Source organism: Cynocephalus volans, chromosome 2 (genome assembly GCF_027409185.1).
Source record: "Cynocephalus volans isolate mCynVol1 chromosome 2, mCynVol1.pri, whole genome shotgun sequence".
NCBI classification, from domain to species: domain Eukaryota; kingdom Metazoa; phylum Chordata; class Mammalia; order Dermoptera; family Cynocephalidae; genus Cynocephalus; species Cynocephalus volans.
This window is the reverse complement of record NC_084461.1, coordinates 207,513,710-207,528,854: the sequence shown is the minus strand read 5'-3', so window position 1 is coordinate 207,528,854 and position 15,145 is coordinate 207,513,710. Positions and strand designations below refer to the sequence as shown.

At 37.6% G+C, this 15,145-nt stretch overlaps 1 protein-coding gene across 7 annotated transcripts in view; it reads right to left on the bottom strand.

Annotated features, from left to right (window-relative positions):
- The window catches only part of SPECC1L (sperm antigen with calponin homology and coiled-coil domains 1 like), a 138,896-nt gene that overhangs the window by 100,219 nt on the left and 23,532 nt on the right, over positions 1 to 15,145 (bottom strand). For 4 of the 7 annotated variants that reach the window (XM_063085326.1, XM_063085321.1, XM_063085320.1 and 1 more), the window contains exon 2: positions 8,068 to 8,257. The exons of the other annotated variants lie outside the window; for them this stretch is intronic. In XM_063085326.1, the coding sequence (XP_062941396.1) occupies positions 8,068 to 8,220 (153 nt within the window). In that variant the 5' untranslated portion in view covers positions 8,221 to 8,257. The remainder of the gene's footprint in view (positions 1 to 8,067; positions 8,258 to 15,145) is intronic. 7 annotated transcript variants of the gene reach the window in all.

Below are 15,145 nucleotides of genomic sequence, written 5' to 3'. Positions count from 1 at the left end.
AAACCAAACTGTTTACATCCAGGGGGTGTGTGGGAACGGAGTAAGAAGGAATGGAGGAGGGAAGAGCACTTCTCTGAATACATATTCCCATATAATTCTGACTTGTGGAACCATGTTAGTGTTCACATACTAAAAATTAATTCATTAATTAAACAAACAAGAGTGGGGGAAGCCTAAAATGGAATACAATAGGAACAAATGTACACAACTGTATTTCGAATGAATAACACAACCCAAGTATCTTTCGAACATAGTATTTTGACAATAAATCCTCAAACTCTCAAGCTAAAGACAAAAGAGTATAAACAAATATTGAACTCTAGTCAGCAGGTTTGTTTTTCACAGTGGTATGAGAGAGTAATTCTGAAACTATTTTCTGTATATTCTAGGATTGAGAAAATAAATACTATAAATATACTGTAGATAAAAGAAGTCAGGTTTGTCACTGTCAGAGAAAGGGATTATAATTATGGAACAGGGAAAGGCTCTTATGCCCTTGTACATCAATGGAATTTTAAGTATCAGTGTGAATTCGCACATTTTAGTGTAGAGAGAAACAGATACAGAAATTGATATAGATATGTGTGTATGCATATATGTGTGTGCGCATACCTATTTGTCTTTCCCAAAAGCAATGAGCATACCTAACTTCCAGCTTGGTTTTTAAGTATCATCCTTTTAAGTACAAAACTTATTGTGCCGGATATTAAAGTGTTTAAAGAACACAGGAGCCAGCTTGAAGGGACTACCACTGGCCACATCAAGGCATCAAAATAAATGATGCTAACAATTCATAGTCCACTGAATAAGAATCCATGAATCTACAATAATAAAAATGAAAATATAAGTGGAAGGTAGTAAGAACTCTTCCGTATAGTAGAATGCCAACTAATAAATATAGAAAGAATGATGGAATTAGCAAATTGCCATTTGACAAAAATCATAGCAATAATTGAATCTGGAAAGAATTATCAAAAACCCCTTAAAAACAGAGTGAAAGTTTAGTAAGAGGATATTTACGAAGTCTCAAAGTATCTTCAACAAGATATTTATTAATTAAAAAAGGAAACATAGTAACTCAACGGTAGAGAAACCTAGCCAACACCACCTTAAAAGAAGTAACTTTAACATTCCCAGTAATGGAACAGACTAAAGCCAAGTGCTTCCAGAAATGCTAGACTAAGGACACATGGCTTCTGTGGCATTCCTGCCCAAAACATATAAGCTGAACCTAATCATAAGGAAACACTGACAAACCCAATTTGGAAAACAGTCTACAATTTCTTTAGAAATGTCAAGGTCATGAAAGACAAAGACAGGAACTATTCCAAATTTAAGGAGATTGAAGAGCATAACAACTAAATGCAATACATAATTCTGGATTGGATCCTGGACTAGAAACAACAATTTTTTTGTCTCTTGCTGTAATGGAAATTAGAACAATTAGTGAAATTTAATGAACGCTTATATGTTAATGTTAATTTCCTGATTGTGTAATTGTACTATGATTATAAAGGAGAATGTCCTTGTTTTTTAGAAAATACACACTGAAATATTCAGCAGTAAAAGAGCATTATGTCTACAATTTACACTCAAACAGCTCAGGAAAAAAATCATGTATGGGGCCAGCCTATGGCTCACTTGGGAGAGTGTGGTGCTGATAACACCAAGGCCATGGGTTCGGATCCCTACATAGGGACGGCCAGTTAGCTCACTTGGGAGAGCATGGTGCTGACTACACCAAGTCAAGGGTTGAGATCCCCTTACTGGTCATCCAAAAAAAAAAAAATCATGTATGCATGTATGTATATATGTGTTATACAGGAAAATGATAATCATGATAAAAGGTCAGCATATAAGTAAAGATTGTACTGAAATTATTTTTACTAGTCCTACAACTTTTCTGTAGGTCTAAAATTATTTCAAAATAAAAAGCTTTTAAAAAATTAATTCCAGATAGAGGAAATAAATATAAAATCTAAAGCAAAAAACTTCTAGAAAAAAGTATAGAAAACTCTTCTTGACATGGGGATGGGTAAAGATTTCTTACACACACACACACACACACACACACACACACACACACACACACACACACACACACACACACACACACACACACACCATAAAGAAAAGATTAACAAACTGGACTACATTAAAATAAAGAATCTCTGGGCCGAGCCCGTGGCACACTCGGGAGAGCGCAGTGCTGGGAGCGCAGCGACGCTCCCGCCGTGGGTTTGGATCCTATATAGGAATGGCCGGTGCACTCACTGGCTGAGTACCGGTCATGAAAAAGACCAAAATAAATAAATAAATAAATAAAGAATCTCTGTTCACCAAAAGATACCATAAAAGGAATAGAAGGAGAAGGCACAAAGTGGGAGAATATATGTACAGCTCGTGTAAACGACAAAGGGCTCCCATCTAGAAAAAAGAAAGAACTATCAATAGTATAAAAAGACACTATACCACCTCACATCCACTAGGACGGCTACTATCAAAAAACAAAATACTCTCTCTCTCTCTGCTCCACCATTTTCATCCTGTGACACCTGCATTGCCGTAGAGTCACCTCACCAGATGTGTTTCCTGGCCTCTGGACTTCCCAGTCTCTGAAACTATGCTGAGTAGATGAATTCCCTTCCTGGCACCTACATTCTGCACTGCTGGTGTGAAATTCCTTCTACAAAGACCACCACAGCTTTGACTTTATCAAAATACAAATCAAAACTAGCTACTCTAGTAGTGGTGCAGCAGTGCCACCCAGTGAAGAATTCCTTAAATACGAAGGACAGAACATCCTAAAAGTTGGCAAGAGAAAACTGCTGAACACTATAATGGCCGCAGACATCGGCAAGAGGCACCTCAAGAGCAAGCTGCAGTGACTCAACAGCTCCACTGGCTCCCCGCGCCCCTCCCGCCAGAGCAGCAAGAGCACTGCCAGCTGCCTCACTGTGTGCCTTCCACCTACCAGCCTCTTGCCATTTGCCAAGGGTCCAGGGCACCTGAGGCCTCCATCACCCAGGGTGTCCCAGCCATCTCCCATCCCAGGACTCTCCAGGCCCACCCCCACCCAGCCCCAGGTCAGGCACCCAAGTGGTCCCAGGCACCAGTGCCTGGCCTATGGTCCTCCCCTCCAGCCCTCGGTGCTGCAGCCTATTCCCAATCCTCACTGTCCCTCTTGCCCCACCCACCCAAGTTGTGCTATCTAACAGTACAAAAGTAAATTATGTGGTTTTTCTAAAGACAATATTATTTGATAGATCATTTCTGGGAAACAGCCTCAACTTATAAATCAAGGAAATAGCTAAATGACACCTGAGTATGTTTGGGATAATTTGTAAAGAGAAATAAAAATGTCAGTGATTAAAAAAAAAAGCGTTGGCTAACAAGATGTGGAGAAATTCGAACCCTTGTGGGAGTGTAAAATGCTGCAGCCACTATGGGAAACAGTATGGCAGTTTCTCAAAAAATTAAAAATAGAATTACTGTATGATCCAGCAATGCCACCTCTGGGTATATACGCCAAAAGAATTGAAAGCAGGGTCTTGAAGAGATATCTGTACATCCATGGTCATAGCAGCATTACTCACAATAGCCAAAAGGTGGAAGTAACCCAAGTATCCATTGACAGATAAACAGATAAACAAAATGTGCTATATTCATACAATGGAATATTACTCAGCTTTAAAAAGGAAGGAAATTCTGATGCATGCTACAACATGAATGAACCTTGAGGACATTATGCTAAGTGAAATAAACCAGTCATATAAAAGACAAATACCATATGACTCCACTTATATGAGGTAACAAGAGTAGTCAAATTCATAGAGACAGGAAGAATGGTGGTTGCCAGGGGCTCGAGGGAGGGGAAAATAGGAAGTTACTGTTTAACGGGTACAGAGTTTGTTTTGCAAGATGACAAATTCTGGAGATGGATGGTGGTGACAGTTGCACAACAGTGTGAATGTATTTAATGGCACTGAACTGCACACTTAAAATAAGTTGTCAAATGTTATGCATATTTTACCACAATAAAAAAAGTTGCAGAAAAAAGACTCTGCAACAGAAAAATGGGCAAGTGACTTAAACAGAAACTTCACAGAAGAGGACATCTAAATGTCCACTGAGCATATAAAAAGATATGTAAAAATGCTCAATCTCATTGGTAAAAACACAAATACAAATTAAAGAAAGCCACTGCACCATTCCTTTACACACCGCTGAATGGTTAAAATGAAAGGAGTAACAATGTTAGTGCAGGTGAGGACGTGGAACAACCAGGAGTATAAAATGGTAACCACTTTGAGAAATGATTTGGCCCTATCTATTAAAGGTAAACATATGTGCATCTATGACCCAGTAATTTCACTCCTGGTTATAGAGACAACAATAAATGGGTACTCATATGTACTAAAAAGACACTTATAAAAATGTTTATAACAATATTATTCTTCATAGTCACAAAGTGGAAACTCCAGAAGTCCATCAACAGTACAACAGATAAATAAATTGTATTATATTCATCCCATGGATTACCAGCACTGAAAAGGAAGGAACCGCGGCTATATGCAACAATATGGATAAGAAACCAGACACAGATAAAACAAACAAACAAAAAAAACCACATAGTGTATGACTGCATCTATATAAAGATCAAAAACTGACAAAATTAATCTCTGGTGCTAGAAGTTAGGATGTTAATTATTTGTGGGAAGGATGGGAAAGGCAGTAATTAAATGGGGGGCACAAAGGAAGCTTCCCAGGGGCAGGTATGTTCTGTTTTCCGACCTAGGTGGTACTTGCAAGGTATGTTCACTATGCGTTGATTCATTAAGCTCAACAACTATGCTTTGTGAACTTCTCTGTATGTATGCTATACTTCAACAAAAAAGTAAAAAACAAAATGAAAAACAACTCTGCAACTCCCAACTGACTTTTATACAAAATGACTTGTAGGCTCTCTATTTTCCCTATTTAATTTTTGCTACAAAATTCTGTAAATACATGTGTGTTCCCACATATAACATTTCCCATCAGCAAGAGTGCCTAAAAACATTAATTTATGAAGGAACAAAATTTTAGCCTACTTTTTAATAAAATGCAAAATACAAATCATTTGGTAAAAACATTCCAGATATAAATAATGAAATACTACAACCAAAATATGCAAGCTTCTCAAGGTCAAGTTCAAGTTTCACAGTCTGCATCTTTATCTCAAATTTTAAGATTAGTTTTCAAATTTTACCTTCCAATTTTCAGAGACAGATTGCTCATACTGTTGACTTTTATACTGCAAGAGTATGATCACAAATCATCAAGAGTTACAATTATTTAGATTCTAAGTGTACTAACTCCCATCTACCCATTTCTAGAAAAAAAGTATTTTCAGTATAACGAAAAAGTATACTACTTCTGCAAGCACTAGCCATGAATACATGAGCAGTACGTAAACCCTAAAAGTGAGAGAGCCAAGGAGACCATCTCTACATTGAAAACAATCCTCTCCACTGTTTGTGACAAAGGAGAATTAGCTATACAAAGGCCCCAAACCAGATGTCACAGTTCCTGAAAAGAGTGGAAATAATTTCTCCCAAACTCACTGTGAACAGCATTAGTGCTTCATTTTATATTTACAAAAGCTCTAATCTGCTGTATGGTGCTCTGGATCAAGAGTCCTTTCCCCTAACTCTCAACTGTGTCTAGCTTCAAACAATATTTGAAATGAAAGAGGGGAGAAATGCATATCCCCATACCCAGCTACTATAACAAGTGTAATGAGCATATTGCGCAGTGACCTATACATGCATGTGAGTATCTATACATGAATGGGTATGTACACATGATGTTTAAATCATTAAAAGCTAAACACTTTATTCATTTGGTTAATCATCAATGCTCCATCATAGTTACAGGAATTCAAGTTGTGGGAGGTACCTATGTGCCAGAGAAACACACTGAAACATGAAAACTTACAAAAATAAGATAACACTTAAGTTTGTGGGGTCTCAAAGCCCCTTAATGTTTCCAATTTTTCCGTGCATTTTCACTATATTCTTCTTTCCTTCTGTCTCTAGTTTCTACTCAATAACTTTTTTCTTCTCTTTTCTTAAGTGAAAGCAATTGCTTCAGTCCAGGCAAAGTGCTCCCAAACAGTTTTACCTCTTACCTGACACACACACACACAACTACTTAAACAAACTGGCCAACACAGCAGAGCCAAAGCTATGGACAACTGGCATGTGCTGGCAAAAACAGTTATACAACTTTGCTTTACAATGGAAAAGTACTCACTGTTCAAGATAAAACTACCTAAAATAAAATAAAAAAATCAAACTACCAGCAACTCTGGATCCAGTCCTCAGAAGATACAACAATCCTGCTCAGTGCACACTCCACTGTAAACTTTCAAAGACACTGCCAGCCACTGACAAGGAGGCAACAGAGGAAGGCAGTAGTGCACATCCAATGAAAACATTTCAACCAGTTCTTCCATTCACACAGTCACACAGGAATTCTACTCTGAAGACAGCCCCACAAACTGAGTAACCAGTTAGGTCAGGAAATGCCATCTGTCTTACATGACACAGTGGCAACACTGCCACCAGGAAAATAATTCTAGGTGTTGATTCAGACTAACGTAAGTAGGGCAAAGGTCTATTTCTGATACCATCCTCCAGTCCACAGGATGACGCTTAGCAACTCAGCAGGGCTGTACCAAGGAGAAAGTCTGGGGGCGTCTCCAAGCCCACGGAATAAGTCTGGGTTCAGTTTTGACAACCTTGGAATAGAAAAACCAGCATTCCTGCTAGATCTTTCAACATATGCAAGGAAGTCCCTCATCAGCTGTTCCTCTGAGATGCTTCTCAAAATAATTAAGCCATGATCTATCAAAGCCCTGCCGGGAAAAAAGGCTTTGTTTCTCTCTATTGAAATAGCAGAAACCGCCTCCATGTTTTCTGCACAGAGTCAAAGTTTCTACCCAAAATACCACAACTCTAAAACAAACAAGCAAAAAACAAACAAACGAATTCTTAACTGAGAAAGGCTGGAAAAATACACACAACTGTGTGGATCTCTGTGCAATGACATCTAGGATTTGATCAGCAGAAAAATGGCAGAAAGCAATCTTGTCCCTTGGATGGTCCAAACCAACAAAGACACTAAGAACACCCCATGGGGAAACTGTTAACGGTCAGGAATCAATCCTGAGATAGAGAAAAGTTTCCAGAGCTAACCAATAAAAATACTACAACCTGTCATTTACTAAGCACTATGTGCTATGTGCCAAGCCCTGTGCTAACCACTTTCATATCTTCCCTCATTTAACCATGACCACAGCCCTATGAAGCAGGTACTGATCCCAGGTCTCTCTGCTCCCAAAGCTCATGGTCTAATTACTAGCCTATACTAATAAGAACTAAGTCAACCCCTAAAGGAATGTAAAGAAAACTAATTATGTGCTTACTAAATTAATATCACCCAAATTTAACTAGGATTAATAGCGGATTAGCTGTCAGAAAAAGAACAGCAATGTGTGGTGTGTAAAGGGGTGAAGTGGGAATATAAACATCTAAGGGTTCAGGAATACTACCGTCGGTCATCTTCTAAGACTTGGCTCACATGCTCTTTTCATAAAAACCTTCTCAGGCTAGGAAAACAGTATTTTCCTACTGAAACTGTTCACACTGCTTTACTACTCTCCCAGGGCACCTGACATTTTGCACATATCATTCAGTTATCCATTTTTGTGCCTCACCTCTATCTTTTACTTCACAAGCTCTTTGAAGAAAAACTCTACCTCCCGCTCACATGAGCACAGTGCCCACCATGCAGGTGCTCAATTATTTGTTCTACAAGTTAGTCTATTACTTGGTTTCATTCTAAACACAGACCAAAAACACCAATTAAGTTCACCCCACTATAAGCTCTCTCCAAAGCTATATGTTCCAAACACCAGTAGAGGGTGAACCCTAAATAATGCTCATTTAGTAAATAAAACACCATATTAAAATTCACTCCTCCTAAAATCCATCGCATATTGAAACATCACCACGTTAATACCTTTGACAATGATGCTGCTGTTCCAAGTTTTACAAGTTTGCCTCCTGTAGTTGCTGAAGAGCTGTTTTCAGGTTTAATTTTTTCTACCGTTTGTGTTTTACTTATCCCAGACACTTTAGGCACTGAGCCAACACTCCTGCTTGCTTTCTTCATTCTGGGCTGCCTTGTCGTGATGCATTTACAAGCAAATCTGTGGAAAGAAATGGCAATACACTGAGAACAAAACTGGAAGAAAGCTCAAGAAATTTATTTTTGAAGAATTTTACCATGTGATAAAGATGTTTGAAAACTAGATGGTAATAAAAAAAAAATAAAAGTTGAAAAATTCTTAGCCTTGCTCATCAGAATATAACCTATTTTCAAGGTTTCCTCTTTGAATATGACTAATTTGAATTATTTTGTGCATTCTAGTTCATTCAGTAAAAAGAATATCCTATATCTCTAACAGAACTGACTAAATATTACAGTGTTCATTATCTTCCACATTTCATAAAGCAATAATCATTCTGGAATTTGGGAATTAGCCATTCTGCAGGTATCTAAGGGAGATCTTACTTTTCAAAATATCCAGTAGAATCCTAATTTCAAATATTTGTTGTGATATCCCCACATCAGCCAGCAGAATATCCCAGAAATCCCATCATTCAAGATCTAAAGATACTTCCCAGTATATCCCTTTTATCAGGAGACAGCATAGAAGTTCTTAATCAAAATATCAGTCCCAATTTTTGGTTAAGAAAATAAGGCCATTCTGTATACCTGTAAAGAATACAACAGGGCTGTCCAGTTATGAGTTGGTTAGAGCATAGCCGTGTAACACCAAGATCACGGACCCCTTTACTGGCCAGCTGCCAAAAAAACCCAAAAACAAACAAAAAGAACACAACAATTCTTCCAACTAAGTGGTACATATGAGGGGTCTTCAAAAAGCTCATGGAAAGATTCTTACTATCTTTTAATTCTATTTTTCCACAAACTTTTTGAAGCACCCTTATACTTGATTTCAGAGCTAAGAGGACTTGAAATAACATTGGCAGCACACAAAGCTAAAACTAGATAAGCTCTTAAATATACATTTGTTAACTAAGCAAGAAAGGCAGTCTCTACAATAATATCATGTATAAGGGGTGGCCAGTCAGTTCAGTTGATTACAGCGTGATTTTGACAACACCCAGGTCCAGGTTTTGATCCTTGTTACCGGCTATGCCAAAAAACAAACAAAACAAAAATAATGTACATATATATATCGTGTTTGGAACACACCATGGATCATTTTGGGTAGAGTAATACAATTAACAAAAATGAAAGCCTAGGGCAGAGAGGGGGGGAATAAAAGCCTACTTTGCATGTAAGGAGGTTTACATACAATGACTGAGAAATCATACTGAGAACAAGAGGAGGATGGTCTATTTTATGAAGACTTCTACAGACTAATAAAATAGAATAACCTTTAGGGGAAGAAAAGGTTCATTCCAACAGCCCTACTGAATATTTAACTTAGACTGTGCTCAAACATTCCAGATTTATCTTGCCTTGACAACACAAACCATACCAACTGGTATGGTGGCGGGAATGGTGAGACGGGCATATGGGAGAAGGGGGCTCTGCTCCATGCTCAACATGAGGGTGCCTTGGAGCAAAAAGAACACCGTGACTAACAACCAAAACACAGCACAAGACTCAGAGACTCTTCTCTACCCTTCCCCCAACTTCCTGGTTATTCCTTATAGAAAATGCTGTATACTGTCATGATTAAATTACCTATCCACTCTTAAACCTTCTGCTTTCTATTTTCCTATTCCATTTGAGTAATCTTCCTAGAGTAACAACTCCGTTTAGTTCACCTCTACCATCTATTTCCTGTATCTTCCCAGAAGATACTAAGAATGACCAAGATAGATTCAAGTACCTTCCCATAACTGGTAAATATACAGTTATATTTATCCTTGCCAACCAGCAATTTATGCTTTTCTCTCCTATAAAATGAGGATATTATATTGGATCCATTCATTAACTCAAGATACTGTAGAAAAATTAAATCAAGTTCTAAGAAACTTTCCTTTAACTTCTCACTTTTTTGCTTCTCTTCTCTAGTCTTATATCTTGTAAATGGTTCCCCAAAGTTTCTTTCTTCTCTCCTCCAAATTCCATGCCTGCACTCCTTTCTACTACACCACTCAGACCCTCCACCATTCTCTGCCTATTCTTCCAGCCGCTGTCAAACTAACATTTTCTAGACCAGCACAATCTAACAGAACTTACAATGACGAAAATGTTCCATGCATCTGTCTATGCTAATACAGTAGCCACTTGAGGTTATTAAGTACTTAAAAGGTGGACTAGTGTGACTGAGAAACTGAGTATTAAATTTTATTTAATTTAAATTTAAAACTGCATGTGGTTACTGGACAACACAACAGATTTTTCTTTTCCTGCTGCACTGTACCAGAATTAAAACCTAATTAACTACCACTTCACACTAATCTACTTGGATTACAGAATGGCTACAGTCAAAAAGATAAACAGGGGCCGAGCCCGTGGCGCACTCGGGAGAGTGCGGTGCTGGGAGTGCCGCGACGCTCCCGCCACGGGTTCGGATCCTATATAGGAATGGCCAGTGCACTCACTGACTGAGTGCCGGTCACGAAAAAGACAAAAAAAAAAAAAAAAAAAAAAACGATGAACAGTAACAAACGTTGGAGAGGCTGTGGAGTAACTGGGCTGCTGGTGGGAATGTGAAATGGTACCGATGCTTTGGAAAACAGTATGGCAGCTCCTCAGTTACACACAGAGTTATATGATCCAGCAATTCCACTCCTGGATACATACCCAAAAGAAACAAAAGTTTTTTCCACAGAAAAAATTTACACACAAATTATCAAAGAAGTATTATTCATAATAGCCCCAAAATAGAAACAGTCCCAAAAAAACCCAAATTCTCCAAATTAAACTACAACAGAATTCTGTTAGCATTTAAATTATTTTACTTATTAGCATATATTTGTTACTTATTAGGTACACCTTAATAGTTCTCAGTTTACATGCTTTCTACATACCAAATAACTTTGTTTCAATTCCAAATGTCCATCAACTAATGAATGAATAAACAAAACGTGGTATATCCATCCAATGTAATATTATACAGCCACTAAAAGTAATGCAAAACCAATTAAAAATAGTGAAACATTATACTAAATAAAAGAACCCAGACACAAAGATCCATACGTTATATGATTCCATGTGTATAAATTACTTAGAATAGACATATCCATAGAGACAGAAAGATTAGTGATTGCCAGAGGTTAAGGGTAAGGGAGATAAAGACTGATGCTAATGGGCAAGGGGTTTCTTTTTGGGGTGATGTAAACTTTTAAATTAGATTGTAGCGATAGTTGCACAACCCTGTAAATATATTAAAAACGACTAAATTTTACATTTTAAACGGGTGAATTATATAGCATATGAATTACATCGCAATAAAGCCATAATTTTAAAAAAACAACCTAATAAAAAACATCAAACAACGACTTCTGGAAAACAGATCCCAATATGGAAAAATATCTGATAAGGAGGACTATGGTTCTGCAAAGATCCTAGAGGAGACAAGCAAGAACAAAGCTTTAAAGATTCTGAGATGAAAACTGGTGCAGGAAGCTGGCAGCTTGAGATCTTAGACCAGTGGTTCTCACCCACGTCAGACCACAAACTCCCTTTCTTTAAAAACTATATACTTTTACCATCCTGAAACGAAATTCAGAAAAAATCTATTCGTTAAATACATATTTTCCAAAAATATCTACATAACATGGCAACTATAATATAAAAATAAAAATAATTTATGATGAAAGAAATATGAATTTCAATATATAAATTTTCAGGCAGAATTATGCTAGGAATAAAATAGTCAGAAACCCACATCTCTAAGTTTAATCACAGTTAATCTGACAACCACAGTCTTCATTTGGGCATATGGTTTCAGCAACTCAGATACCATACTACCTGGGTTGAATGTTATGAATAATGTGATTTTCTTAAAAGGTGAACCACTCTTACTAAGATGGTTAATTTTTTTTGCCGGGTTGGGAGGCAGCCAGCCAGTACAGGGATCAAACCCTGGACCTTGGTGTTATCAGCACCACACGCTAACCAACTGAGCTGACCGGCCAGTCCCATCATGGTTAACTTTATGTGTTAATCTGACTGGGCCAATGAGTGCCCAGACATTTGGTTAGACATTACCCGGGTATGTCTGTGATGGTGTTTCTGAATGAAATTAACATTTTATTTTTTATTTTTTTATTTTTCTGGCAGCTGGCCAGTACAGGGATCTGAACCCATGACTTAGGTATTATCAGCATCACCCATGTCAGACCACAAACTCATGGAACTAACCGGCCAGCTACCAGACTGAGTAAAGCAGATTAACCTCCCTATCATGGGTGGGCCTCATTCAGTCAACAGAAGAGATGAATAGAAAAAAAAGGCTAAGAGGGAACTAATCCTGCCTGACAGCTGAGCTAAGAATTGAGTCTTTTCTTGCCTTTGGATAGAAAGGTTGATTTTTCTTGATCTCCAGCCTGCTGGCTTTCAGACAGAAACTTATACCATCAGTTCTCCTAATTCTCAAGCCTTTGGACTCAGACGAACTACGTGGGTCTCTAGTTTGCCAACAGCAGATCTTGGCACTTCTCAGCCTCCATAACCACGTGAGCCAATTCCTTATCACGAAATCTCTTTCTATATATATACTTATATTTTCTCCAGAAAAATAGAACTGACGGGATATATACAGGGTACTTCAAAAAGTTTGTGGAGGGGTGGTCAGTTAGCTCAGTTGGTTAGAACATGGTGTTATAACACCAAGGTCAAGGGTTGTGTCCCCCTACTGGCCAGAGGCAAAAAAAAAAAAAAAAAAAAGGAAGTTCATGGAAAAATGACATTGAAAGATACTGATTCTTTCCATGAACTTTTTGAAGACCCCTCATATGTGTGTGTGTGTGTGTGTATATATATATACACACACACACACACACACATATACACAAATATATGTATGTATGTACTTATGTATACATATATATCCTATTGGTTCTGTTCCTCAGGAGAACTCTTATTAACACAATTGGTAAAACTAAGAACAACACAAAATAATTTCCTCTCAAGATCTATAGTAATTCCATTCCCTGAAAATTCCATTTATACCAAAATATATGTTTTTTTTTATTTTTTATTTTTTATTTATTTTTTTTATTATTTTTTTTTATTTATTTATTTTTTAATTTTATTTTGTCGATATACATTGTGGCTGATTATTGCTCCCCATCACCAAAACCTCCCTCCCTTCTCCCTCCCCTCCTCCCCCCCAATAATGTCCTTTCTGTTTGCTTGTCGTATCAACTTCAAGTAGTAGTGGTTGTTATATCTTCTTTATGTTTTTTTTCTTTTTAATGCTTTGTTTATGTAAAATTGAATAAGATTCTAGGCTCAGTCATAAGGTTTTTCCAACTACATTAATTATTCAGCAAGCTATCTTAAAGCTGTGCAGATCACAGGAAAACTTCCATTTTGCAGAATTGTCAGAGTCTAGAATTCTATGGTCCCTGCTTATTAAATGCCAATAGCACCCACGAACCAATGAGACAACCAAAAATGCTTCTATAAATATCCAAAATGACCCCTATTAAGAGCAAGGATCATCAAAAACAGATTATAGTTTACCAGTAGATAATGGGACCCCCACCTGGTCAAGAAGGAAGAATCACTGGCCAACACTTCACTCCTCCCTAGCGCCTCCTGGGAGCCTAGAGATTACAGAGTGGAGGGAAAGAACAAGCATGGCTCACAGTATTTCGAGTGTTGAAAAAGGGGTGTAGTGGAAATTACTATTATCCCTTCTCCAACCCTGCTCAACAGTGTCATCACAGCACCTATCACTACCTCCACTCCAGTGAGGTCAAGGTTTGGGGAGAATAAAAAGTAGGTCTCCTCACAAAAACACTGTGGATTCTGCCTCTATGTGCTAAGAAAAGTCTCCAGCCACAATAATCCATGAAGTATCTTACATGTGTTTCTCAAAGAGTATTTCTTAAAAACATCAAAATAGATACACTGCTCCCAAAATAAGAGAGAAAGGCACTGAAGGCTTTAAGCTTCTTTCAGGAGGCCGGCATCATGTCCTGTGCAGCACCTAGTACAGTTCACTGAATCCTCACAAGAGCCCGTGTGAGTATTTATAGCTGAAGGTACCAAGGGTCAGACAGTGTAAGTAACACTCCCTGGGTCAACCACTCTTAACTGGCAATAATCTGAATCCAAATCCCACATTCCTTCTGCCACTCCATATGACCTCCAATGTACCTATGCATAAGAGCTTCCTTAGGAATATGCAATTTTGGTCTCAATGAATATTTCACAAAATATAAAGAAACTGTAACAATACTAAAACTATACAGCTGAATCTGCCCCTTCTAGACTTATCTACTTGTCTTATGGGTCAGTGCTGGTATTCTTAATCAAAATTTTTCATTTTGAAGGTACTAATTACCATCTTATTTAATATAAAATCTATCTTTTTTTTAGAACTGAAAATTTATTGCCAGGTCTAGATCAATAAGTTAGAGCTGTAAAAATAAAATTCTTAGCTATAATCATATTAATTTATAGATACCTGTTACTTTTTTATTTACATAATTACTTGTTAGACATGGGTAGAACACAAATTGCTCTCATTGTAGAAATAAACACTGCATTTCAGAAGGTTGCAGTCTGGGTGGCCGAACTCTCATCAGGATGTCCCAGTGCTTCCCAGCTCCTCAGGAGAAGATTTACAACTCCAGGAGCCCTAACTAAAGCTAATTACACAGCCAAAGCCACAGCCACAGCCACACAGGAAGCTCCAGAGTTTCCTGTAAATCTACAAGGAGATCATATAATTAAAAGCTACTGAGGAAAACAAATAAGAGGCCATCTCTTACTTCAACATATTGGAGATAAAATACCATTTAAAAATCAACCCACAGACTTCTTAAAAATGGAAAATATCTTGGAGGCCATTTATAGGAAATCCCACATGCAATAT